Source organism: Aspergillus aculeatinus (genome assembly GCF_003184765.1).
Source record: "Aspergillus aculeatinus CBS 121060 unplaced genomic scaffold BO66scaffold_16, whole genome shotgun sequence".
Lineage (NCBI taxonomy): Eukaryota > Fungi > Ascomycota > Eurotiomycetes > Eurotiales > Aspergillaceae > Aspergillus > Aspergillus aculeatinus.
In genome coordinates this window covers 408,429-431,207 of record NW_020291485.1, presented here as the reverse complement: position 1 = coordinate 431,207, position 22,779 = coordinate 408,429, and the positions used below count along the sequence as shown (strand labels likewise).

The window sequence follows — 22,779 nt, the reverse complement described above, 5'->3', positions numbered from 1 at the left end:
AACGGAGAAAGGATTTGTGGTGGTCAAGCGTAGATTGGACACGACATAAGGATTAGAAAAAAAAAAGCCGCGAAAACGGGAAGCAAGCAGCAGAAAACGGGGCTAGACAGAACCAATGAAAGAAAAAAGTTGAAGTTTCAGGAAAAAAAAAAGAGGACAGCTTTTTCAAGCCGTTCTGTTCTCCTTGTATTCCGCCCCGGAGTACTTCTCGACGTAGTAGCCCGGGTCGGGCTTGCGCTCCAGGCGCACCTCCTGCTTCGTTAACCGCTTGTCCACCTCGCGGACCTCGACCAGCTCCTTGACCTTCATGATCTGGCCGGCGACGGAGGGCGAGACGGCGTGGAAGACGGTGGCCATGCGCTTCTTGAGGCCGAGGGCCTTGAGGACGTCGGTGGTGCGGCGCGGGAGACCGATGGCGGAGCGGACCAGGGTGATGCGGAAGTAGCTCATTGTGAGTTTTGTGGATTTGTTGTGGTGGAGGGTGGGGGGTTTCTTGTAATGTGTTGGACAGCTCGAGAGGGTTTATTTATACGAGCGTAGATGGTTCTCGGGGGTTGCGGAGTTTTGTTGACTGGTTATCGAATTTTTGGAGGCGAGGGTGGATAGAAGGTGGAGGAAGGTTTTGAGTGACGCGACTGCAATGATTTGATGCGGTAGGCGAATGCTTCGGAGTTTGGGGTTTTTTGTGTGTTTCTGTTCCAATTGCTCAATCGTAGCAAGTTATCGCGTGTCTGGAAAGAATACTGCTGCTGCTGCGCTGCGCTCCATCGCGATCGCTCCGGCCGCAAAATTCCCGATCTTCCGTCGGTCTGCCAGGCGGGGAGTCACGTGAGGCGGGCTTTCTGCCGGGGGTTCGAGTGGCTTGCGTCGGTCGGCGGGCGGGAATTACGGGGGAGGAGGATAAGGTGAGACTACTTAGTTACTCCGTGCTATCGAACAGCTTTGCATGAACAACGAGAGGGATTTTCCAGCTGTGTGGTAAGACTTGAGGATGAGCCACTGGTCAGTGTTACTCCTACAGTCTGTTTGAAAAGGGAGGGTTTTGATACTGATACTTGCATCACCCTATCTCATAGATTCCCTATAATTAAAGCGCTGCGCGTGTCAAGAGGGGCTTCCTCGTTCATTCTATACAAATCACCTGTCGCTCTGATCTCACCTTGCGACCGTACAGCCTTGCGGGTGCATTGAACTCCTACTCACGAGATACGACATATAACACAGAGATACTTGGTCTGAACCTGTATTCGACGTCGATATAATCTGCCTTCTCTTTCCAGCAACCCCCCCGTACCTCTCGGAGCTTGAGCCAGCTTCCCGATCGCGGCCCTTTTGATAATACACCTCTACACGGGCGTCTAAATACACATCACCTCCATTGAGAACGACAGAACTCCGACCGCAATGGCGCGAGGCGAAGACAACAATGGCACAGTGGCCATGCCCCGACTGGAAGATATCCTCCGGTACCCGGAGGACCTGGACAAGATCGTCGCCCTGAAGGCCGAGTATTCACGGAAGAAGGGCGCTGTCGACGCGCAGCTGCGCGAGGGGCTCCGGGACCAGCTGGAGTCCGTCCAGCGCAGCATCAACGCGCTCACCGAGGGCCAGCGGCAGGTGTCCAAGACCAAGGACGAGCTGCAGGGCATCGACAAGCTGTGCGCCGAGTCCCAGAACAGCGTGGAGGACTTCTCGCAGATCGACAAGCTGGCCAAGGTGCAGCGGAACTTCGAGGCGACGCTCACAATGAAGAAAGGGCTGGAGATGTTCAGCGAGAACCTGGCGGTGGTCGAGGATCTCCTGCGGGAGGACGACGACGACCTGGAGAACCAGCCGAACCTGCTGAAGGCCCACATGCAGATCTCCCGGCTGCGCGACTTCCGGGACGAGGCGATGGATCAGATCCGCAAGGCGCAGGACTCGAGCAGCGAGCAGACGCTGGGGGACTTTTTCCAGGGCCTGGATTCCGTAATCGACTGGTTCGATGATCATCTGGGCACGGCCTGCATGAACCTCATTCCGCTGGTGCAGTCGGACAACCCGGGCATGGTCGTTCGGCTGGCGGTGGTGGTGATGAACGAAGAGAAGAACGACGAGACGGTGCGTGCGCTGCAAGAGGCGCAGAAGGACCACCAGGACCTGGCCGATCGGTTCAAATCGATGAACGTGGGGCCCAAGACCGTGCGGGGTTACAAGGAGAAGTTCCTGAAAGCAATTGAGTTCTATGCCCAGAACCAGTTCGAAGAGGCTAAGGAGGAGTTCCTAGCCAACCCCGACAATCTGGACAAGAGCTTCCGGTGGTTCTTTAACGATCTTTACACGGTTCAGCAAGGCATGCAGCCGCTGATGCCGAAGAAGTGGAAGATCTACAAAACGTACACGAACATGTATCATCGCATGATCCATGATCTCTTCATTGGGATGATCAACGACCCGGAGCTGCCGGCCGACAACCTGCTCGCGATCATCCACTGGACGGAGAAGTACTACAAGAAGATGGCCAAGCTGGGCTGGCAACCGGCCGACCTCCAACCCAACCTGCTCGACGACCGCGAGCCCGAGCTGATCCGGCAGTGGCAGAACATCATCATCCGCGCCGTGGAGGACTGGACGCAACGGATCGCCGAAACGGAGAAGAAGAATCTCGTGGAGCGGATCCCAGACTCGCTGGACACCAATCCGGAAGGCTGCTTCCGGACCAAGACGCTGCCCGACATGTGGCGGATGCTGCACGAGCAGATCATGGCGTCGGGGGCCTCGTCGCGGACGGACGTCGTGGAGGGCATCATCGACGCCATGTTCGCGGTGCTGAAGAGCCGGCAGACGGCGTGGCAGGCGCTCGTGGACGAGGAGTGCGCCAAGTACAAGGCGCCCGGCGGGGATCAGCTCGAGGGGCTGCAGCTGCTGCAGGACTGGCTGATCGCGATCGCGAACGACCAGATCGCGTGCATCGACGACAACGAGGAGACGGGCCAGCTGGGCTACCTGACGCGGTTCAAGCGGGACTTCGAGACGATCGTGGACCCCAAGTACATGGCGGGGCGGGCGCTGCCGGAGCTGGAGGCGCTGCGCGACGGCTACGTCGACCTCAGCACCCACTGCCTCAACCAGTTCGTCGAGCTCATCTTCGCCGTCGACTTCCGCACCACTATCCCGGACTTCTTCACCCCGAAGTGGTACGGCGACTTCGCCGTCAAGCGCATCACCTCCACCTTCGAGGACTACATGGCCGACTACACTCCCGTGCTCCACCCCTCCCTGATCGACATCCTCGTCGAGGAGCTCTCCGACGAGCTCCTCGTCCGCTACCTCGCCTCCGTCCGCAACCGCGGCGTCAAGTTCCGCCGCCACGCCGACCCTTACACCGACAAGTTCAAGGACGACGTCCTCACCGTCTTCGCCTTCTTCCAGAACTACCCGGACTCCTTCGCCGGCACCATCAAGCAGAGGTGGCGCCTCGTCGACTGGCTCGTCCGCCTGCTCGAGGCCGACAAGGGCCCCGCCCTCGTCGCCGTCTACGAGAGCTTCAAGACCGAGTACTGGGACCTGCAGCTCTCCTGGGTCGAGGCCGTCGTGCGCACCCGCGACGATTTCGAGCGCAGCATGGTCAGCGCCATCAAGGCCAAGGCCGCGGAATTGTCGGTCGAACGGGGCATGGAGACGCTCATGAGCAAGGTCCGGTGATTTTTTTATGGCATTTTCTTTTGTTGTCGGCTTGCTCTCCCGGCCTTGGACAGAAAAGGGAGCCGGCTGGCAATGTTCGGTGGCATTTTCTGGTTGTCTGTTTCCAGCGTGGCGTTTTAGGTGTCCCGCCCGGGGAAGAGGGTTTTGGGTAATTGTTGATTCCTTATAAACCGCATTTATATAACTACAGAGGAAAAAGCAGGCTGCGTTCCCTCTTAGATCAAACAAAGAGCATTGGTCAGATTTTGCTTCTGTATATTCAGTTGTAGGAGGCCGGCCAGCAACTAGAGCTGCTGAGTATGGTATGTATGTCCTCTCAGATGAACCTCTAGAATCTACATGTACAAATACCCGTACGCATATGAGCCCATTTCCAACTAAAGCTTTTCCTTTCCCGGTCACATTTTCTCTTGTATTATCATAGCAAGCTCCTTTGCGCGATAACCTTGAGCATCATTTTCCGCGCTCTCCCAACCGGGGTGGACTGATCACACCGGTCGTAAAACCCACCTGGGCTGAGCTGGAGGGATTCTAGACGCACATTCTTGGCCCAGACGAAGGAATTGAGCTTGGCGGGAGGACTAGACGTCCCCTGGGCGCTTGCCGTGGGTTCCTCCGAGGGGTTCTTCGGCGATTCTTCCACATGCCAACCCTCGTAGCCATCTTCTCCTTCCTCCTCCATAGAACACTCATGGAAGACATCCAATTCCCACCGGAACTGCTCGTCCATGGTTAGCTCGCAGCGCGGCATCGTCTTCTCTTCGTCGAGATAATAGTCCCGAAAATGGTCGATGAGACCCCGTACGTCCACCGAGTGTTGTAGAATATTATCACCCACCCGGAAACTCGTGCTTGCTACGGTCGTATGAATCTGGTGGATTTTCCATCCTCTCTTGTAGCTTGGCGAGGGTGAGGGCGGGGGCGGGGGCGGGGGTGCGTTGCTTGGGTTGGAAAGCCGGGAGGCGTCTTCCAGTGATTCCTCATGCGAAGAAGAGGACTTGGTTACGGAGGAGGAGGAGGAGGAGGAGGAGGAGGAGGAGGAGGAGGAGGATGAATCCGAGCCAATTTCCACCAGGTCCGCCGCTGCGGAATCCGCAGCCAGCTCCCCGTCACTCGACGGCTCGGCAGGGGACCGATCGTCTTCCAGCCGGTAGGCCGAGATCTCGTCCTCGTCGCTGTGGTCGTCCCAGAAGAAGCCGGCTTGGTGGAAGCTCCGGCGGAGATAGATCAAGAAGTAGTGAAGGCGGAGAGTGGGATCGACGGGAACCGTGCAGAGGTGACGGGTTGCATCGGGCGAAGGGAAGCCCACCAGGCTCTCGAAGGAGACCGTGAGTGGTCGGGGCCGGGTACCTGGGGATGATGCCCAAGGCTTGTCTTGCTGCGAGGGCTCGGCGGGGATATACCCGACGTGTTGTCGGAAGGCCTCTTGATCCGCCAGGCGCCTGATGGCGTCGAGATCGAGAGACTCGAGGAATCGACAGGCTGCTTTGACGCGTGATTTGGTGTCCAGGGTCATCATCCCCACGGTCAGATGCAGAGTGCCGGGCGGGCGGAGATTGCGAGGCCCCAAAACCCCGCCTGGTAGATAGTTGCCAAAGGTGGCGTATGCCGTCACCCATTGCTGGAGAGCGCTGCCTTCATACACGGGTATCACGAGCATATGCTTTTTGCGGTAAGCTTGGTTCAAGCTAAGCTTCCGTTGGCTGACAATGACAGCCTTCGGTTCAAGGCGAGCGTAATGCCGGAAAGGACAATGATTGAGTGTGACCCTTGAGGTGATATACCTCCAGGTGGGCCGGGAGGCGGACATCTAGTATCGGTGTGCCGGGTGGTGATCGCTATTGATGAAACGGCATTGTAGATCGAGAGATTGGAGGAGATTTGGGGGAGCTGAGCAACACGGCCAGCATGATATGGGGAACTATCTCATCCAAAGCTAAGAGAGTGTGTGCGAAGATTCAACAGAGGGTGGTAGCAGGCAACATCCATAAATGCGAAGTAGAAGTAGGAACAAGTAAACGAAGTTCATACCTCTGGTAGCAACTGGAACGGTGCTTCTGCCGTCCGACCAATCCAATCAGCGAGCGAGGCAGCTTACCTTATGCCGCCTTATGCTGTGATCATTGATGAAATCATCTCCGCTTTTCCCCCCATTCTTTCCATTTCTCCATTCTCCATTCTCCATTCTTAATCGGTAGTGCTCTCTTTTGCACTGCACTTCAATCCTCTTGCTCATTTCGTCTCTTGTCCGTCTTGCTTTTCCGTCTAGTAATTCCCACCCAAAGACAATCCAATCCAAACCAACTAAACCATCATCAACCATGTACTCTCGAGCCTCCCGGGCCATCGTGGCCGCCGTCGCTCGTCCAGCTCTCCGCACCGGCGCCGGTGCTCACCTCGCCCCAGCAGCAGCAGCAGTTGCTTCCCTTTCCTCGCAACCCCCAGCTTCCACTTCTACAACTCGATTCCTCCTTCCGCAACGAAGCTTCCACTCCACCCCCTCCACCCGCAAAGGCATCTTCCCGGACTCCGCCGACCCCGCGGCCCCGAACCCGCAATCGCACAATGTCGCCGGCGCCGCCGCCCATGTCTCGGAGCCGTCCCCATTGACCGATGGGCAGTACCATGACTACGCCGAGCACTACCTGAACACCGTTCTCGAGGAGGTGGAATCTCGTCAGGAGGAGGGCTCGGAGATTGAGGCCGAATATAGTGTGCGTTGTGGCCCTGTCCCCCACCCTTTACCGCTGCCACCAGCCACGCTTCCAAGCTAACATTCTGCCTGTGTATGTGTCGGGCTAGGCCGGAGTCATGAACGTCACCGTCCCCGGTGTCGGTGTATACGTGCTCAACAAGCAGCCCCCCAACAAGCAGATCTGGCTGAGTTCGCCCATCTCCGGCCCCAAGCGGTTCGATTGGGTGCTCGAGGGCGACCAGATGCATGAGAAGCAGGACTCCCGGCCGTTCGCCAATGGGCAGTGGATCTATCTGCGCGATGGCACGAATCTGACCGATCTGTTGAACCATGAATTGACCTTGAACTTGCCGAAGGATATCTACAGTGAGTTGGATTAGGGGAACGGTTGTATTATCGGGAATATACGGATTGTTCGTGGCTCTGAAGGAATGATTTTACTGGGTGGTGTTTTGTGACTATAAGAAAGGAGTCATGTAAATTTATTGACTGCGCTAGGGAGAATTTCTGGAGACTTGTGCTTTTTGTGATTGCGACTGTCAAGGAACCGCTAGACCAATTTATATAGGGTTCGAGATGGGTTGGGTTGGTCTGCTTGCTGCGCAGGTCTGTAGGCTTCCAAGTGTATGCTAGGTACTTGCTCTCCAAGCCAATGAATGGCATGTGATTGGCTTGTCGCGACCAACTTGTGGTTGAGAGATTTGCACAGGACTAGAGGGTAGTTCAGCGTCGCGCCACCCAGTGTTTGCGACTGGGACTGGGACTGGCGACCCGCGGTGCGTAGGTCAATGAGTGTCCACGCTGGGACGGGTCAAAGGTGTGGTGGACCCAACCCAGTCGGGACTGCCCACAGTCATGGGTGGCAGCTGAGCCCATCCAACCCATCCCCAGAACAACCGAGCGAGTGTAAGCCCTACACGTCTAACGACGCTCGGTTCAGATATGACCATACCCCGATCTCCTCACGCACCACCTCAGCATCGAACTCAAGCCCATATGATTCACGGAACCTGAGACCGACAAGCCCATTCCATCCCACGCAGCCAAAATCCCCCCCCTTTCTTCCTGAATCTCGACTCGAAACCAATCGCAGTCCACCAGACAAGGAAGAAAACGAAGGCCTAAGCAAGCCCTAATTCCACTGATGGGATTACTATTTTTCCCCCGGAAAACTTCAAGCCTGAACAGCAACCGCGCCAGCGGACCCGTTCTTATCGTCGTCCTTGACGAGATCAGCCTGCATGGAGAGAAGAATACAAATTAGCCACACGTCCGCAAGCCCACAAGCCCACAAGCAAAAAAACTCACCTCATCGAAAATCACCCGGATCATCAGACTGCAGCTAGGACAGACGGCGATGTCCTCGCCGTCGCGGAGGTTGTCGATCGCGATCTCGAACCGGTCGCCACACGGGCACGGGTAGTGGTAGATCTGCAGGTTGGGGTCGAAGGTCATGTCTTCGATTTCGATTTCGTCGTAGATGGAGATCGCGTCGTCGGCCATTTTCGATTTGGAGGTTGTGTGGACAGAAGTTGTGAGTGGGTTGGGGTTTTGTTTGGACTGGTATCAATTCTCTGGGGGGAAGGGAGTGAAATCGTTCAGATTGGAGATTAAAGTTATTTGGTTTGACTGAGTAGTTTATCGCAAAGGGAAAACTTTTGGCGGGACCGGACCGAGTCAGGTGATTGATTGATTGCGGGGTGGCTGATTGGTTATCGTCAGGTACAGTAACGTTACATCGGCCATCACCGGGGACCACTAAGTGTACCTGAGTATCACTACTAGACTACTGTTGACATCTTCCCAGACAAGAGATGAGACTGGCATACGTAGCATTGGCAAATCATATGAAATAGGGTATCATGTCAAACTGTCATCAAGCATCACTTTATCGCAACTCGTCCATCTGCCGTGCCTCGCCTCTCACCTTCTCCACCTCTCGAATCAGGGTCCAGTATCGACAGTAAATCTCTTGCATGGTTTCGGGCCCGGAGCGCATTGTATCTTCAGACGCGCCCTCCTCTCGATCGGATCCTTCCTCTGCCACAAGACCATACGCTCTCAACTCCTCCAATGCTTCCGTACGCCTCTCTTCCAGACGCTCCCGCGTATCCTCAAGATGATCCCAGTACCGACCAAGCGCCGCAACAACCTCCGGGGTATGGATCGAGGCCGAAATCTCCAGCTTCATAACACTAATATATCAGAGCAAGTTGACAGTCAGTCACGGCCTCCATTTCCTCCAGAGGCATCAATCGAGCCCTCATGGGAAGGAAGAAACAGAAGGAGAACAGAATGACCATACCTGAGCCTGCCTTCCAGCCCCTGCGCGACCGTGGCCAAATGCTCTGCCTTGGCCTTCGTGGCCCGCGCGAATGCCCCATGTTTCGCCCGTTCCAGAAGCATCACCGTCCGTTCTAGCACCGCGGCCCGCGTCGCCAGAACTTCGGCAGCTGTCGCAGCCATGCGGGTCCGCGCTGCGGGTAATTCGCTCAGTTGTCTGTGGCGCAGGGCCTGGATGCGCTTGTCCAGCCGCGAGGAGAGAGTGATCTGCTGCGCTGCGGTTCTTCTGGTGCCGGTTGTTGTCTGACGCGTGCGGGCGCGGGTACGAGGACCTTCCGCGGGGGAAGCGGCGGCGGCCGATGCATCTGAGTCGGTTCCTGCGTCTGTGATTGCGCGTAGATCATCGAGATCGGCCAGCAATATGCGGGAAAGAGGCTCAGCAAGGTCGGGGAGGCTGGAGTAGAATAGGTCGATGTCTGGAGTGAGGAGTTGGAGGGTGTCGGTGTCGGTGTCGGGTTGGTCGTCGTGGTCCGCAGGAAGGTTGATCACATCGGGGCGAGATTCGAGGTAGAGGTATACGATGGCTGCGGGGTCTCGACACTTGTTCGAGAAACGAGTATCCACAGTTGCATGTCAGTTGGCGCCTGATGGCAACACGCAGCCAGCGGCATGCTTAGGGGTATCCGCTCCCTTACCTCGTCGGGAAGCTCGCTATCGGGGTCAAACGCCAATCGTCGCAATGCCTGCTTTGTGATCTTCTTCCTCGCATCGCGGATGCGACAGTCGTTCAATTCCTAGTTCGCAGCATGAAGGCCATGTTTAGAGGAACAGCTGGTAAGGCTATCGCGGACTACCACGCTGACATACTTCCACAAGTGCCTTTCTTGCCGGCTGTGCATCATTGGCGCGCGTCGAACCATCCTGGTTGAGAAACTTTGTAGTCACTTGTTCATAAAGATGTCTGAACTGGGGATTGTTCTCAAGAATGACTGGATCGCAGGGCGGGATCATCGTTGGGGTAGCGATTGCGGGGACGGATTTGTGAAGAGGATGTTTACTTTGCCTTTGCTCTTTCTTGTCGGGGTACGGAGACGTAGTAGTTTAACCTCCGCGGCGACGTTGAGCGGCTCACCGCCCTGTGCCAGGCAACGAGGCCTTCATCTCCTTCGAACAGAGGGCAGGTCGAAGGTTACCCCAGACAGTTCCATACAATTACGAATGGAGAAGATGTTCATTTGGAGACCAACGTGGCCTGTATAGCACAAGTAATGCTTCGCAATCGCTTCCGTTTTCACGTTTCTTTCGTAATCATACACAGACCCTCACCACTCCCACCACGCTTTGCTCACTGAGTCCAATCACCGATGCCTGAAAACTGGTCGTTTCGCCAGCTCAAGGCTAAACCGACGACTGTCCAATGAAAGCAAACTCAATCTTCCAATATTGTCACGCTGTGAGGTCGACAATTATCCGGATCACCCGATGGATCCCCCAGCCTCGCCTTATGTACAGTTTTGGAGAGTCCGAGGAACAAATCGGACCTTCCTCCAGATGTCAAAGGGGTCGGTCGCTAGGGGAAAAAAGATAAATGACTTAGGAAACGAACGGTAGCTCATTATTGTATGGAGAACATGGCAAAGAAAGACAAACAAGAGTAAAGGGTGTGCGATGGTGAGAGATGAGACTAGCAATGGCTTCAAGTGGCAGGAGCAAACACCACCGTCGGCTAAAGCTCAATGGCAGATAAATGGTAGGCTTCCTGCCTGGCAGGCACTTACTCCTCCTCGCTCTCCTCAGAATCATCTTCCGAATCATCACTACTCTCGTTGGCCTCGACAGAGGGGACAGGGTCGGGTGAGCGGCCACCGCCTCCCTGCGAGAAGCGCGACAAGTTGCTTTCAAGCATGTTTATCTGCGCCTCCTGCTCATACTTGCTCATGGGTTTGTTCTTTTTCGGCTTGGGAGCAGCAGTTGTAGTAGAAGTCGCCGCAGTGGGAGTCGCAACTTCCTCATCCTCCATCACATGAGGCGCGTTCTTCTTGACAAAACGAAGCAGGAGCACAAGAACCTCGTTGGGAAGCTCATCGATATCAAGCTCGATCTCTGTCTCTTGTGTACCCTTTTCAAAGTGTTAGTTCCACGGCCCGTCTTTGCGGTGAAGGGGGAAATAGCATACCTTAAGAGCCGGAACGTTGCTCTGAATAATTTTGAGCGCTTCCTGCATCTTCTTGTCGGGAAGACTACTGATTCCATTGGAGATAATCTGCTTTTCCTGGTAGGTGACCCAGCGCTGCTTCTCAGGCTTGGTACTCTTGGTGCTGATCTTCTTGTCCTTTTTGACATTGCTCGAGCTTACGCTTCCAGGCTTCTTGACCTCCTTCTTCATGGGAGGCTTCGACTTGCTGATTTTCTTGGAGCCAGGAGGAGTCTTCTTCTTTTTCTGAGTAATGGCCTCAATCTGACGAGACATCTCTTCCATCTGCTTCTGCAGCAAACTGAGTTTTTCAGCATCATAATCACTTTCCTCTGCCTCTTCTTCACTCTCGTCCTCGGAAGACTCTGCAGCGCTCTGGTGCTCGGGGTGAGGTTCGTGGGTTTCAAGATACCGGGTCTTTTGGGCCCATTTCTGGTTGAAGATCTCTTCCAGACGCTGGCCGGCAACATATGTGGGATCGCCGGGGATATTGAACTTGAAACAGTTCTTGAAGATCAAGCGCATGTCTAATTCGAATTCCCTGGCATTTTCGTATTGGCCAGCCTTCAGTTTGGTCTGTACAGTAGATAGATCCATCGGTTTCTTGATGATGCTGTGGTAGGTAGGGATGTTAAGAGCGACGGGGTCAACAGGATAGTAGAAAGGCGCCGCGTAGTTGAAATGCTTCGGCTTATACATTTCCTCGCATACCTCGGTGCAGAAGCGCAGCTCCCATTGATACTTCTTCTTCTTTGGCTTTGCAGCGTAGGGAAGATCACGCTTGGGAGGGTGGATGGAGCGTTTTGGACGACCATCTGCATTAGCAGCAGAGTCACGACGGATCAGCGGCAAACCCTCCGGACCTAGAGCGAACGTGGTAGACTGAGGAGAGTTGCCGGTAGCACGTGCCGTACTAGGACTCGGCGCCGCCCGAGGTTCTCGACGGGCTGCCGACGTCTTGGGAGGGAGTTTCTTTGCCTTCTTTTCTTCCATCTCATCAGGCCTGGGAAGATTGTGCATCTGCTTCTCAAAAGTTCCTCTGAGCCTCTGACCCTCAACTGTGACCAAGTGATCGGGGCCGTTGAAGGTTAAGGAGTTCTGGCACATTAGTCTGAAATCATCTATCACAGCCTGTGCGCTTCTGTACTCGTTGAATTTGAGTTTCCGTTCGATGGTTCCTAGATCCATTGGCTGCTTGATGATTTGTGGATAATGGGGAATGTTCAATTTGATCGGATCCACGGGTTCTCGATAGAATCGCGAGTCGTGCATGCGTTTCAGGCTCGTAATCGACTTAAGCAAGAACTTGTGTTGAACCTTGGTGATCCCACCATATCCATTGCTCGAGCCAGCGGAGCGGCTTTCATGGGCCGGTGTAGGTGCGCTAGGAACTTTGAAGTCGGTTGCAGACGCGCCTTCTCCGCCGAACTTGGTTCGCTTAGCAGCGGGTTCGTCACCATGATCAGACTCTCGCTCCCTTGTCACCTTCGTCGGGGACGCTGGAACCACCGGGGCGTCACGCATCTCGTGGTCAACGCTTGGAAGAGGCGTCGCGGCAGGAACAGATCTGGCAGCATCGCTTTTGGACGGGCTGGTGGAAGGATGGTGGGGAAGTTCTGTTTTCACAGATCCAATATTCTGTGATGACTGTGCAGTGCTCTCCACTTTGGCATCGGACGTATCAGTTGATGGCTTTGACGTATCCGGTGACGCCTGTGTGTTTTTGGGGCTAAGACTGTCCGCACCCGTGTGCGGAGCCTTCTCAGTAACAGATTCACTGTTACTTGCAGTAGCCTTGTCTCCCTCACCAGTCGCAACTGAATCCACGTTTGAAGGTTTTTTATCTTCGGACGCGACGGCTGGCTGTGCGGGTGTGTCTGTACTCGGCAGAGAAGGAGACTTGGGTGGAGAAGCGGTTGCAAATAGGCCGTTTGGAACAGAAGTTTGTTCGGCACTGTGACCATTGACAGCAGCGGACTTTGTGTCTTCCGAGGGCTTCTCGGCACCGTTGACGGGCGCATCGGGTTTGACACTGACTACAGCATCTTGGGAACTACGAAGGTGGTCAGCGACGAGACGTAAGTAATGATAAGTGAGGTTGCGAAGATACGTACCCTGTGCGATCGACACCAGCAGGCGAGACTCCATTGGGCGACGGCGGCAGTTGAGGCTTCTCCTCCTTGAAGTCAGAAGGGGCCTCCGGAGGCGGCGTCGCCATTTGGGGTCGCTGTGAAGAAAAGCCCGCCTTGGGGTGGCCGAGATACAAAAAATCTAAGCAGGCGGCGATTCCGATGAGAGTCTCAGTTAACCCAAGGATTTTAGGAAGCGACGGCAACAACAATCAACTGAATAGGTAACACTCTGCGCTATCACAGACTAATGAATGGATTCGATAAGCGGGCGAGCAAGTAAGCTGATTAGATGACAGATGACAGAAGGGAAAACCGGTTGAATAAGCAGTCCCAGTCTGATGCGACGCCACGGGAGTTGCAGCAGATACAGGAAAGGATGAAGATTAGCGCGGGTCGCAAATGTGGAGAATGCGACAAGGCACTGGGCAAGTACTTATATCGCCAAGAGGCGGCGGGCGGTAAATGCAACAGTCACGTGGGCGGCAAGCGTGGGTTAGCTAAGCGGAAGGCAGCGGCGCCAAACGGATGTGAAGGGAAACGATATCAGAACCGAATGGAAAAAGGGGATTGAAGAGGAATTGAGATAAGATGGCAATCAAGGGTAAGTCACTGAATGCCGGAGTTGTTGAAATAGTCACCCGTCATTCAACACACGTGCCTTTGTTCGTGCCTTAGGCCGATTAAAGGTTTTGGCAACGCGTTGGTAAAGAGAAAGGGAAGGACACGGATGGAATTGGGTTCGGGAGCTTGGACGGAAGTCGTTGCTAATAATAATAAGAAAGGGGAAAGGGGGAGGGTGAAAATAATAAGACCCCAAGGGAAAAAAATAAAATAAAAAATAAAATAGATTTATCCCAAATAAAATAAGCAGCTGCAGTAGCTGTGGCTGGGATCGAACGGGTGAGGGCGCGACGCGATACAAGACGCGTGAGTAATATCCAGGGGCAACCGAGGATAATACAGGCTGCAACAGCTTAGAAAGCAGAGGAAGATGAGTGAGGTGGAGGGCGGTCAGCAGAGGGGAGGAGGGAATGGGGTGTGTGTGGTGGTAAAGTAGGGGAAAAGCGTGACCGGCGCGCAGCTCTCAGCTCTCAGCTCCAGAAACAGAGACAGAGAAAGTCGGAGGGGGTGCTAGAATCCTTAAGTACGAACGGCCGCGTCGCGCCTGTCCGCTCTCTGCCGCTAACTCCATCTGCTACGCTAGTCCCAATTTATCTAGTTCAAGCCATTCTACACCTCCTCATTGGTTCGCCGATGACGCGTTCGACGGATTTCTGGTTACTATTGGTCGTATCCAACCCTGGTCTTTGTCGGAAACATCCTCGAAGCCAGACACCAAGACAGAGAGTGTAATGGTTTTTTTTTTTTGAAAAAAAAACGAGGTTGTCCACTCGGTGAGTGATGAATGAGGACCGTATCCTCCAAAGAAAAAAAAAAAAAAAAAAGCTGACCCGAATCACTAAACGGTGGCATACCGATCTGCACCCTGTCGACCAGATGGTACCTTGGCCAAGTGAGATCAGATATGACATACCCGATTAGAGTATGTTAGGCCTTCGGTGGGAGGATGCATCATGGATCTAATAGGAAGCCTACAGACCTGCTGGCCGCCCGAAGCCAGGATGTGTTGGTCTGCTGACTTTGTGCAACCCCAGGGTTTAGCCCTGAGCCCTCCCTTGCATCGCATCCGGTTTAGTCCGAATGCTGATGTAACCAGGCCCTTGGGTCTTCGCAAATCAAATCTCCGAGTGGCCAGGTCTGAACATTCAACGGATTTAACGGATTTGTCATACTCATAAGAACGCGCATCGATGAGTTGGAAACAGTGTTGGTGTCGTGGAGGTGAGAGATTCGTAGAGGTTCTCGCCACTAACATCAAATCAGAAGCTGGGCCTCACTGAGGACATGACACCTTCAGGTCATGGGTTTCGATGAGTATGACACATATCGATTCCCGGTCGCTCGGCGCTCTTCGAAAGGATGACTCGTCTAGGCAGCCGTTCACAAACCATGGCGCCTGTTGTCTCAATTAGCCATACTCTTGGGCTGCTCTATCACGTCGTTTATGTCTTGTAGCAGCTAAAAGTTTTTGTCTTCAAGTTGAACGTGGACGTGAAGATTTGAAGACTGGCACATCTGTTGCTGTAACCATGCCGAATCTGACCAACTGGCTGTCGGCAGGTAACCCAGGAACTGCCGCCGTGGCAGCACGAGTGGCTGCTGCGATTGTGATCACAGGGAAGAAATGAGATGACAGCGAGGCGAAGAGTTTTTCCCTGATCTCATCGAAAATATCGGTGCTTGGAGTCGAGATATGTTTGAGGTAGTAAGGGTCTGTATTCCAGGGCTCTTTGGCTCTCAAGATCCTGCACGGTTAGTGTAATGTGAGGTTGTTGATGACTTCTGGTGATAATGAAAAGCATTGCATGAAATCCTGAACTGTAAGTAGTATCAAAAGGATACCAGAGTATCATTTTCGACCCATTCTTCTCTGCACGTAAGATTTTGTAGGACAAGGAGATGATTAGAGGAAGAACGCTATGTACCGGCACCTCACCCCTCCGTGTAATTGTGCTTGGCTAGAGCGGAGGATTAGATAAGACACCCGGAGCGGAACTCGATCACGGGCAGCTAAACCGCAACAGGCCAAGCGCATCTTTACAGAACTTTTTTTTCCTCTTCAGCAACCTCAACTCGGGTCCAGAAAGTCGGCGACGGTCGACCAGCACAACAGTCTTTCAGAGTCAAGAGGTTGTCGCTCGAATTTGCTGTGGGGTCAGGCTTCTTATCGCCTTCTGCTACCTCCTTTGCGACACGGACACATTTGCATTTATCGCCTTGATTCCACCCGCAGAGTCCATCCAAAATGGCCAAGAAAGCGTCTCGCCCGGCCGCTTCGAAAACTTCCTCCGCTGCGTCGCCCGCGGTAATAGGATCGACACAGATCGGAAATCAGTCTTCAATCTTAAAGGCGTCTTTCGCTCCATCAGAGTACCAACTGACACTCTTCGCGTCGGTCATCCAAGGCCTTGGTGCTCAGCATCTCCGCATTCACGATACGAACACAGGACGGTTACAGTGCGAGCATGTTTTGGGTCCCAAGGAGATCGTTACCTCACTAGACTGGGGTTATTTCGCCGGTCGCCAGAAGGACAAGGATCAATCGAAGAAGAAGAGAAAGAGGAATTCTGATATCAATGGGGACGCTTTCGATCAGGGCGATGTCGTCGTTGCCTTTGGAACCAACACTTCTGAGATTCGAATGTATTCGCCTGTGGATGATAAGATTGTCGGCACTCTTGCAGGTGGACACGAGAAGGGCATCAAAGATTTCAAGTTCACCCCCAGTCGGCCCGGCCAGGAGGGTTGGAGCATTGGCGGAGATAACAAGCTAGTGCAGTGGGACCTCCGCACCGGACAGAAGACAAGGTAAATTCAGCTCAAGTCACCTCCTACTATAGTCATCCTTTCGGCTGATCATATCTTCAGAACCATTCATCTACCTCCCACGTCGACATATAATACACTCTCGCGTCCTCTTCCTTCTAACCCCCATGTCATTTGCGCCTCGCAAACGCCGTATATTGTTAGCGTCGAGAAGGACGAACCTCCTGTGTCGTTTGATGCTATGCGCAACCCTATCAGACAAATCTTCACATCTTCAGCAGAGTCTGCGGGGACGGGATTGTTCCTTGTATCCGATAGTGACCGCTACATTAATGTCTTCGATACCGAGAAACAGAAACTTGTTATGAACCTCGTGGCTGAGCAGGGTGTGAGCTCCCTAGCTTTGTATACCGGCGCCGAAAAGAACGGCGATGCTCTCCCGGTAGAGAAGCAAGTTCTCGCCGCTGTGACTGAGGATGGCACGATTGAACTCTTCACGCGGCCGTTCGTAACGCCCGCTGAGCAGACTTCTGCCAAGGGTGCTGCTCAACAGAGGGCCAGATCTAAGCAGGCCATCAGAAGAGCAGAGGCATCGATTAAGGTCACCATGTCTGCTACCTCCGAGGCGCTTGTGTCAGTTGTGGCAGCGACGTTCCAAGGCTCCGACCTGGTTATTGTCTGGGCTGACGGTGGTGTCGTTCCTGTCTTCGAGCGGGTCCAATGGCTCGATGAGGAAACCGACGAGGTGTTGTTCACTGGCACTAGGACCTTTCCTAGAATTAAGACTGGCGGAGTCTTGGGTTCCGTCACCACGAACGGAACCAGAAGCGCTAGAGAAAACGATGTCGACCAGTCCCGGGCCACGGTAGAGCAGGGAAACATCATTGAAGATGACATTGAAATGCAAGATACCAAGGAAGATGCTGTTTCCCAGGCCGACAGTGAAGAAGAGTCCGACTCTGACGCCGACAACGAGAAGCCCTCGAAGCAGTTGCAAAAGAAGGAGGAGGACAGCGATGTCGAAATGGGTAATGAGCAAGAGTCAGGCTCCGAGGACGAAGAGGAGGAAACTGGCGAGCCGTCTTTCGGTGAGCTTGTGCGCGCTAACCAGGAAATTGTTGACGTCGAAGCCGAGCTTGAGGACGACGTGCATATGGGATCCCTGATCCCCGGAAAGCCAAACGCCGCGATCCAGCAAATCCCTTCGGGCGTGTCATTGTCCACCGTCCTCACCCAGTCTCTCAAGACCAACGACACCGCTATGCTCGAGTCATGCTTCCACACCGGCGACCTCTCTATCATCCGCACTACCATCCAACGCCTCGACTCGTCCCTGGCAGCCACTCTCCTCCAGAAACTCGCAGAGCGCCTTTCCGGTCGCCCCGGTCGTTACGGGCACCTGCTCGTCTGGGTCCAATGGACCTGCGTCGCGCACGGTGGAGCTCTTGCTGGTAAGCCCGAGCTTCTCAAGCGGATGTCGACCCTCTTCAAGGTCATGGAGCAGCGCTCTTCAAGCCTTCCTTCGCTGCTCCTGCTCAAGGGCAAGCTCGATATGTTGGACGCCCAGCTCGGATTGCGACGGTCGATCCACAACGGCGAAGAGGCCATGGACAGCGAGGATGAGGAGAACATCATTTACGTGGAGGGACAGGAGGATGAATACGAGGATAGCGACGCCGAGGCGAACAAGGACACCGTCACACCCCGCACCAAGTCGATACGTGACCAGACCTACGATGAGGAGGAGTCGATGATGAATGGCGTGCACTACGGTGGAGACTCTTCCGAGGATGAAGAAGAAGGCAGCGAAGAAGAGGAGGACGAGGATGAGAACATCCTCGATGTCGAGGCGGAAGAGTCCGCTGGCTCCTCCGATGCGGAAGAGTCCCTCGAGGAAGATGAAGACGAGGATGACGAGGATGCCGAGAGCGTCGGCTCCATGGTGGACTTCGTCGCCGATACGGAGGACGAGGAGGAGTCTGATGACGAAGCCACTGCCGCTCCTCAGCCTCCGCCTTCCAAGAAGGCCCGGCTGAACAGCGGTGGCGGTGGTGGACGAGGCAAGGGCAAGAAGGCAGGAAGAAAATAGGCGATAGATCAAAACTCTCTTTTTTTTGTTCACCTTGTCATCCTATCTTCTACCACCTCACCCTCTCCTACCATTAGATTTTATACCCCCGTTCTTCAGCAGCAGCAGCAGCAGCAGCGGCAACAGTAATGTTGGTGTCATTCTCCCCGGATGTTTTATTATTGCCTCCAACCTAAAAAAGTACAGAGAGAGAGGTGGATGTGTTGAGTTACGAGTAAAGGATCATGTTTTGATTGGTTCCCTTTGGATTTCCTTTTTTCTTCTTCGTCGTTTTCACCTCGGTTTTCCCGCCACTTATCGCATGCTAGAACTAGGGCGTGAGCAGTCAAAAAAAGGGAGAGAGGGAAGGAGTAGTGTGAATATATCAATCATGTTTTCTTCACCCGGCTAGAACATAAATATATCTTCCCTTAGCCACGTGACATATCATACCACACCAACAGCCAGCCAGCAGGTAACTCAACTGCACCTACTAAGTCATATCCCCATCGAATGCACTCAATCACGCTAACATCTCCCCCTCCTTACAAGCCCCCGAATGCAACACCCGATGCGCCGGCACCTCCGCCAAGGGCACCTCCACCGCCACCGTCATCTGACCGGACGGATACGTCGTCGCGTGGCCCTCCGCGCTCACCTCCTGGGTGTCCAGCGCCAGGATCGCCCCGTTCTTGCCCCCGGTCACCCACGCCTCGTCCGCGGAGGTCGGAAGCGTGATGTGCGCCACTCCGGAGAGGAAAATCACCCATCTGTTTTTTTTTGAGTGGTGTTACTTTAGGTACTGTACTGACCCGAGCTGAACCATAGGACGAGGGGGTTCGGGGATACGAAGTAGTGAGGGAGAAGGAGATTGGATTGATGGTCATGGTTTATAGTCTATTGGGGCTCTGGGGCTGGGGACTGGAAGATTGCGGGTGAAAGGGATGGGGAGCAAGTAAAGGGAGGGGGAAACATACTGCAGCGCGGGAGCATTATGTTGGCCGCCGTCATAGTTGGCGGGGATGAGGATGTTGGTTGCGTTGCCGGTGATGGGGCCCAGATTGAGGACGGCGTTGCCGGAGACCCCGGCCTCGGAGGTGAGGGAGTAGCCCGGTTGGAGGGCCCAGCATTCGAGCACGGAGTGGTTGTTGTGGGCTGTCAGGGTGGTGATGTTGAGGGTGCTGGGGAATGGACTGGTTGTCGCTGTGGTGTTTGTGGTGGTGGCTGCTGCTACTGCTGTTAGAGCAGTGGCGCCGAGGGCTAGGATGGTCGAGATGAGGATGGTGGATGCGCCCATTGTGGATGGTTGTAGGTCAGAAGCAAGGCTTGAGATTGATGGTTCTGGAGGGAAATAGAGCGGTTGATGCTGTAGTACTGAGTACTGTACTGTTCAAGAGGTAGGCTGCTGGAGGCGATGGGCTACATATATGATAAAAATATTGCTTCGGATTATGTGCCACCTGAGGGCTAGAAAGATCCGAGTGATTGAATTTACGGCTCTTTATTTCAAGTAAGTCTATTGATGATCATTTGTTTCCGCAATGCAAGATCGCGATGGAAAAGGCTTGAGTCAGTTTAGACGCGCTATTGATGTATGAACAAAACCCATGCAGCAAGGATCGTCGGCCCGGTCCGATTCCAAAGGCAGGAGGATTCCCTTCGTTCGGCACACAAGGTTCCGTGAGGTATACATGACAGAGAGACCTCATTGAAAAAATAATGGGTTACTACAATCTAGTAGTCAGCGGGTTGTGATAATGATACACACCTACGGCAAGCTTCACGACCCTCGTCGTACTGGTATCAGGATCGCTGATATCAACGAATGATTTCATCCCCCGCTTTCTCGAGACCTTCCAAGCCCTCGAGAATGCCGCTGCCCCCAAAAGAGCCCGCCACTGCAGCTGTTCTTCGCTTAGATCCGCTCCACACCTCATGAAACTTGACGCTTTGATCGCTGGAAGCTACGATGATGCAGCCTTCGTGCATCGTGCGCGAACACCATAGGCCTCCCTCCTTAGCGCGTGGCCGTACAAAGGCGCGACTCATACGGCGTCGACTCGGCTGATATCGGCTTTGCCCGGCTAACCGGTCTTGGTTTGCTGCGCTCGACACGCACTCGTCTTCGACCTCGTCCGAAGCTTCAGCCTCGAAAATATGGGGTCTTCCAGGATAACTGACAGCGCAGAGTGCCCGCCCGCAATCGACCACGAGGTCATTATCTGCGCTTTCCCAGCTACTACCGTGCGGCCCCCAAGGGATGGCAGCAATTTGCTCACAAGTCGGCCAAGCGAACACCGCGATTCGGTAGGGGTGCTCTGGCTGGGCGAACCCGAATGTAGCCACAATCTCCCGCCTGGTTTTGCTCCAAATCAAGCCCGTCACTTGTGCATATACATGAATTGTGGCCAGACATGCACCTGTCGGCGCGTGGTAGAAGTGGATAGTTCGGTCGTTGGATCCTCCACCGGTGGCCAGGAGGGATGGTTGCCAAGGAGCAAATGCAATCGCTTTCACCGCCGCCCCATGGATTAGTCGATGTTTTTGACGGTTGGCTGGAACCATGATTGTCTTTTCACCACCGGAGATCAATGACCCCGTATGGTTCAGCAGCGAGGTGGTAAAAGGCCTAACATATGACAAGGCCCAGGGCGGAAGCAGGTTGCCGATGAGACTGCGTCTTCGATGATGAAGCCTGCCAGCCTCTGTTGTAAGATAAGAGGCCAAACCTGTGCCTTCTGTGCCTCCTGACTGGCCTGACTGGCGCGTGGATTGGTGTGAAGAACGATATGACGAATCAGTTTGAACTGAAAGATTGAGTTCACGCGGAGGAAGAATAGTCTGGAGCTCAAATAGCAGACAAAAGTTGTCATTGCCCCCCGTTGCAAGGAAAGAGCCATCTGGTGACCAACTGATTCCACAAATTTGCTGTGTGTGAGCAGCGATTTTGGCGAGCAAGGTCATGGCTCCGTTCCAGTCATATCGATCCCATATCTCATCATCAGGCCACTCCACTGAGTAATACCATATGTTCCCCAGATCATCTCCTACAGCCAGATCCTCGACATCAACTTCCATGTTGCGGAAGCGTTCTGATGTTCTGCGGGACTTGGTTTGCTTGAATGCCACACATGTGATGCTCTCAGGATGGCTAATCTCAAATCGGACCTCAGCGTCGAAGACACTCCACAAACATAACATCCCCGACTGCCTTGCAACAGCCAGTATACTTTTTCCGCCATTATCAGAGGAGAATGCTAAAGATGTCACGTAGTTGGAGGGATGCTGATCGCTAAGGGGAGGATGCTGTACTCCAAGATCTTCGGACCACAAATACACACGATGACCCAAACCAACAGCAAGAATGCCGGATGTGGGTGAATACGCCAATGTTGAGCAATAAAAGTCATCGCGGAGGAGGGGCGCATCGAGAATGCGAAACGGACGATTGGGGACGACTCGCTTACTCGGCTTGGATACAGGCATCCCTGACAGTGGGCTCAATGGTCAGTCATAGGTCTCGGGACCCTGAGAGGCCCAAGGTAGCTCAAAGGACGACAAAAGATAATCAACAGTCTACCAGGGGCCTCGTTGCTAGAACAACACGAAACAATACAAGCACTCGATTGACCTTGTGAGCAGAACTGGGACTTACACAGATCTCTCCCATTCCGTTTCCAGGCGTTATCCTTCCACACAAAGGGAGAGAATCTCTCGTAGTCCGATGAAGCTGGATTCGGCAACCCGCGGAGCAATGACCAGGGCTTACTGCTTTGTATAAGTCTTGTTGCCGGATCAAAGTCCAAAGCAAGTGCCACCCTGGATTTGTGTTTCTCGCGTTCCTCGTTCGCCGCAGTCTGGGGTAAGAATTTAGCAGTAAACATGGGAGCAGTAGTGCCACTGGCGAAATGAGAGCCCGAGCCACGAGCAACTGTCGTAGATGCTCGACCCAAGGAGGCGGAGTTTCCTCCAACATTCCAGACAGCTCCATAGCTTATTTGTCTCGAAATGTCTGTGGTGTCGCGGAACGGCGAATCGCTTCCAGTATAGGTAGGCTCGGTGACAAGATGAGGACGATAGTGAGGGCTGCAAACGCGATTTGAGGCTACTTTGGAACCGCTGAAATATCTTGGAAGGTGTGATGGCATGAACGGGTCATCTCTAGGCGGTCGTCGTCGCAGTAGCTTCTCCTCTGGCGATAACTCTCGCGGTTTCTTAACTACATGGAATGGTGTTGTGGGCGCGCAGTTGGACTCTCGCAAGGGAATATATCGATCAGGCAGCTCACATCTCGTACTGCAGTCAGATGACTTGTAGTGCACGGGGAGTCTGATCG

At 54.0% G+C, this 22,779-nt stretch overlaps 8 protein-coding genes across 8 annotated transcripts; 3 read left to right on the top strand and 5 right to left on the bottom strand.

Annotated features, from left to right (window-relative positions):
* Positions 1 to 83: 83 nt before the first annotated feature.
* BO66DRAFT_53066 (mitochondrial 54S ribosomal protein uL30m) lies at positions 84 to 556 on the bottom strand. Its single transcript, XM_025653377.1, has one exon. The coding sequence runs from the start codon at positions 448 to 450 to the stop codon at positions 166 to 168; it is 285 nt and encodes a 94-aa protein (XP_025505424.1). The 5' UTR covers positions 451 to 556; the 3' UTR covers positions 84 to 165.
* A 361-nt stretch (positions 557 to 917) lies between these two features.
* On the top strand, positions 918 to 3,807 carry BO66DRAFT_427868 (SNARE-binding exocyst subunit SEC6). The gene is made up of 2 exons (XM_025650373.1): positions 918 to 1,002; positions 1,077 to 3,807. Exon 2 carries the CDS (start codon positions 1,405 to 1,407, stop codon positions 3,682 to 3,684), a length of 2,280 nt encoding a protein of 759 aa, XP_025505423.1. The 5' UTR covers positions 918 to 1,002; positions 1,077 to 1,404; the 3' UTR covers positions 3,685 to 3,807.
* A 260-nt stretch (positions 3,808 to 4,067) lies between these two features.
* On the bottom strand, positions 4,068 to 5,651 carry BO66DRAFT_427867 (uncharacterized protein). Its single transcript, XM_025650372.1, has one exon. It carries the CDS (start codon positions 5,492 to 5,494, stop codon positions 4,103 to 4,105), a length of 1,392 nt encoding a protein of 463 aa, XP_025505422.1. The 5' UTR covers positions 5,495 to 5,651; the 3' UTR covers positions 4,068 to 4,102.
* Positions 5,652 to 5,844: 193 nt separating this feature from the next.
* BO66DRAFT_347046 (frataxin family protein) lies at positions 5,845 to 7,022 on the top strand. The gene is made up of 2 exons (XM_025644604.1): positions 5,845 to 6,398; positions 6,487 to 7,022. Exons 1-2 carry the CDS (start codon positions 6,006 to 6,008, stop codon positions 6,757 to 6,759), a joined length of 666 nt encoding a protein of 221 aa, XP_025505421.1. The 5' UTR covers positions 5,845 to 6,005; the 3' UTR covers positions 6,760 to 7,022.
* A 531-nt stretch (positions 7,023 to 7,553) lies between these two features.
* On the bottom strand, positions 7,554 to 9,673 carry BO66DRAFT_319546 (zf-CSL-domain-containing protein; the record flags this gene model as incomplete). The annotated part of the gene is made up of 6 exons (XM_025643647.1): positions 7,554 to 7,616; positions 7,688 to 7,939; positions 8,307 to 8,574; positions 8,685 to 9,262; positions 9,358 to 9,456; positions 9,530 to 9,673. 6 exons carry the CDS (start codon positions 9,671 to 9,673, stop codon positions 7,554 to 7,556), a joined length of 1,404 nt encoding a protein of 467 aa, XP_025505420.1.
* Positions 9,674 to 15,712: 6,039 nt separating this feature from the next.
* Positions 15,713 to 18,809, top strand: BO66DRAFT_419556 (WD40 repeat and Utp12 domain-containing protein). The gene is made up of 2 exons (XM_025649822.1): positions 15,713 to 16,417; positions 16,478 to 18,809. Exons 1-2 carry the CDS (start codon positions 15,855 to 15,857, stop codon positions 18,462 to 18,464), a joined length of 2,550 nt encoding a protein of 849 aa, XP_025505419.1. The 5' UTR covers positions 15,713 to 15,854; the 3' UTR covers positions 18,465 to 18,809.
* A 34-nt stretch (positions 18,810 to 18,843) lies between these two features.
* Positions 18,844 to 19,901, bottom strand: BO66DRAFT_427862 (uncharacterized protein; the record flags this gene model as incomplete). The annotated part of the gene is made up of 3 exons (XM_025650371.1): positions 19,421 to 19,901; positions 18,993 to 19,213; positions 18,844 to 18,851 (listed from the first exon to the last, which is right to left on the bottom strand). Exons 1-3 carry the CDS (start codon positions 19,738 to 19,740, stop codon positions 18,844 to 18,846), a joined length of 549 nt encoding a protein of 182 aa, XP_025505418.1. The 5' UTR covers positions 19,741 to 19,901.
* Positions 19,902 to 20,153: 252 nt separating this feature from the next.
* BO66DRAFT_347032 (WD40 repeat domain-containing protein) lies at positions 20,154 to 22,366 on the bottom strand. Its single transcript, XM_025644603.1, has 2 exons — positions 22,099 to 22,366; positions 20,154 to 21,931 (listed from the first exon to the last, which is right to left on the bottom strand). The coding sequence occupies exons 1-2, from the start codon at positions 22,325 to 22,327 to the stop codon at positions 20,262 to 20,264; spliced, it is 1,899 nt and encodes a 632-aa protein (XP_025505417.1). The 5' UTR covers positions 22,328 to 22,366; the 3' UTR covers positions 20,154 to 20,261.
* Between the last annotated feature and the right edge of the window lie 413 nt (positions 22,367 to 22,779).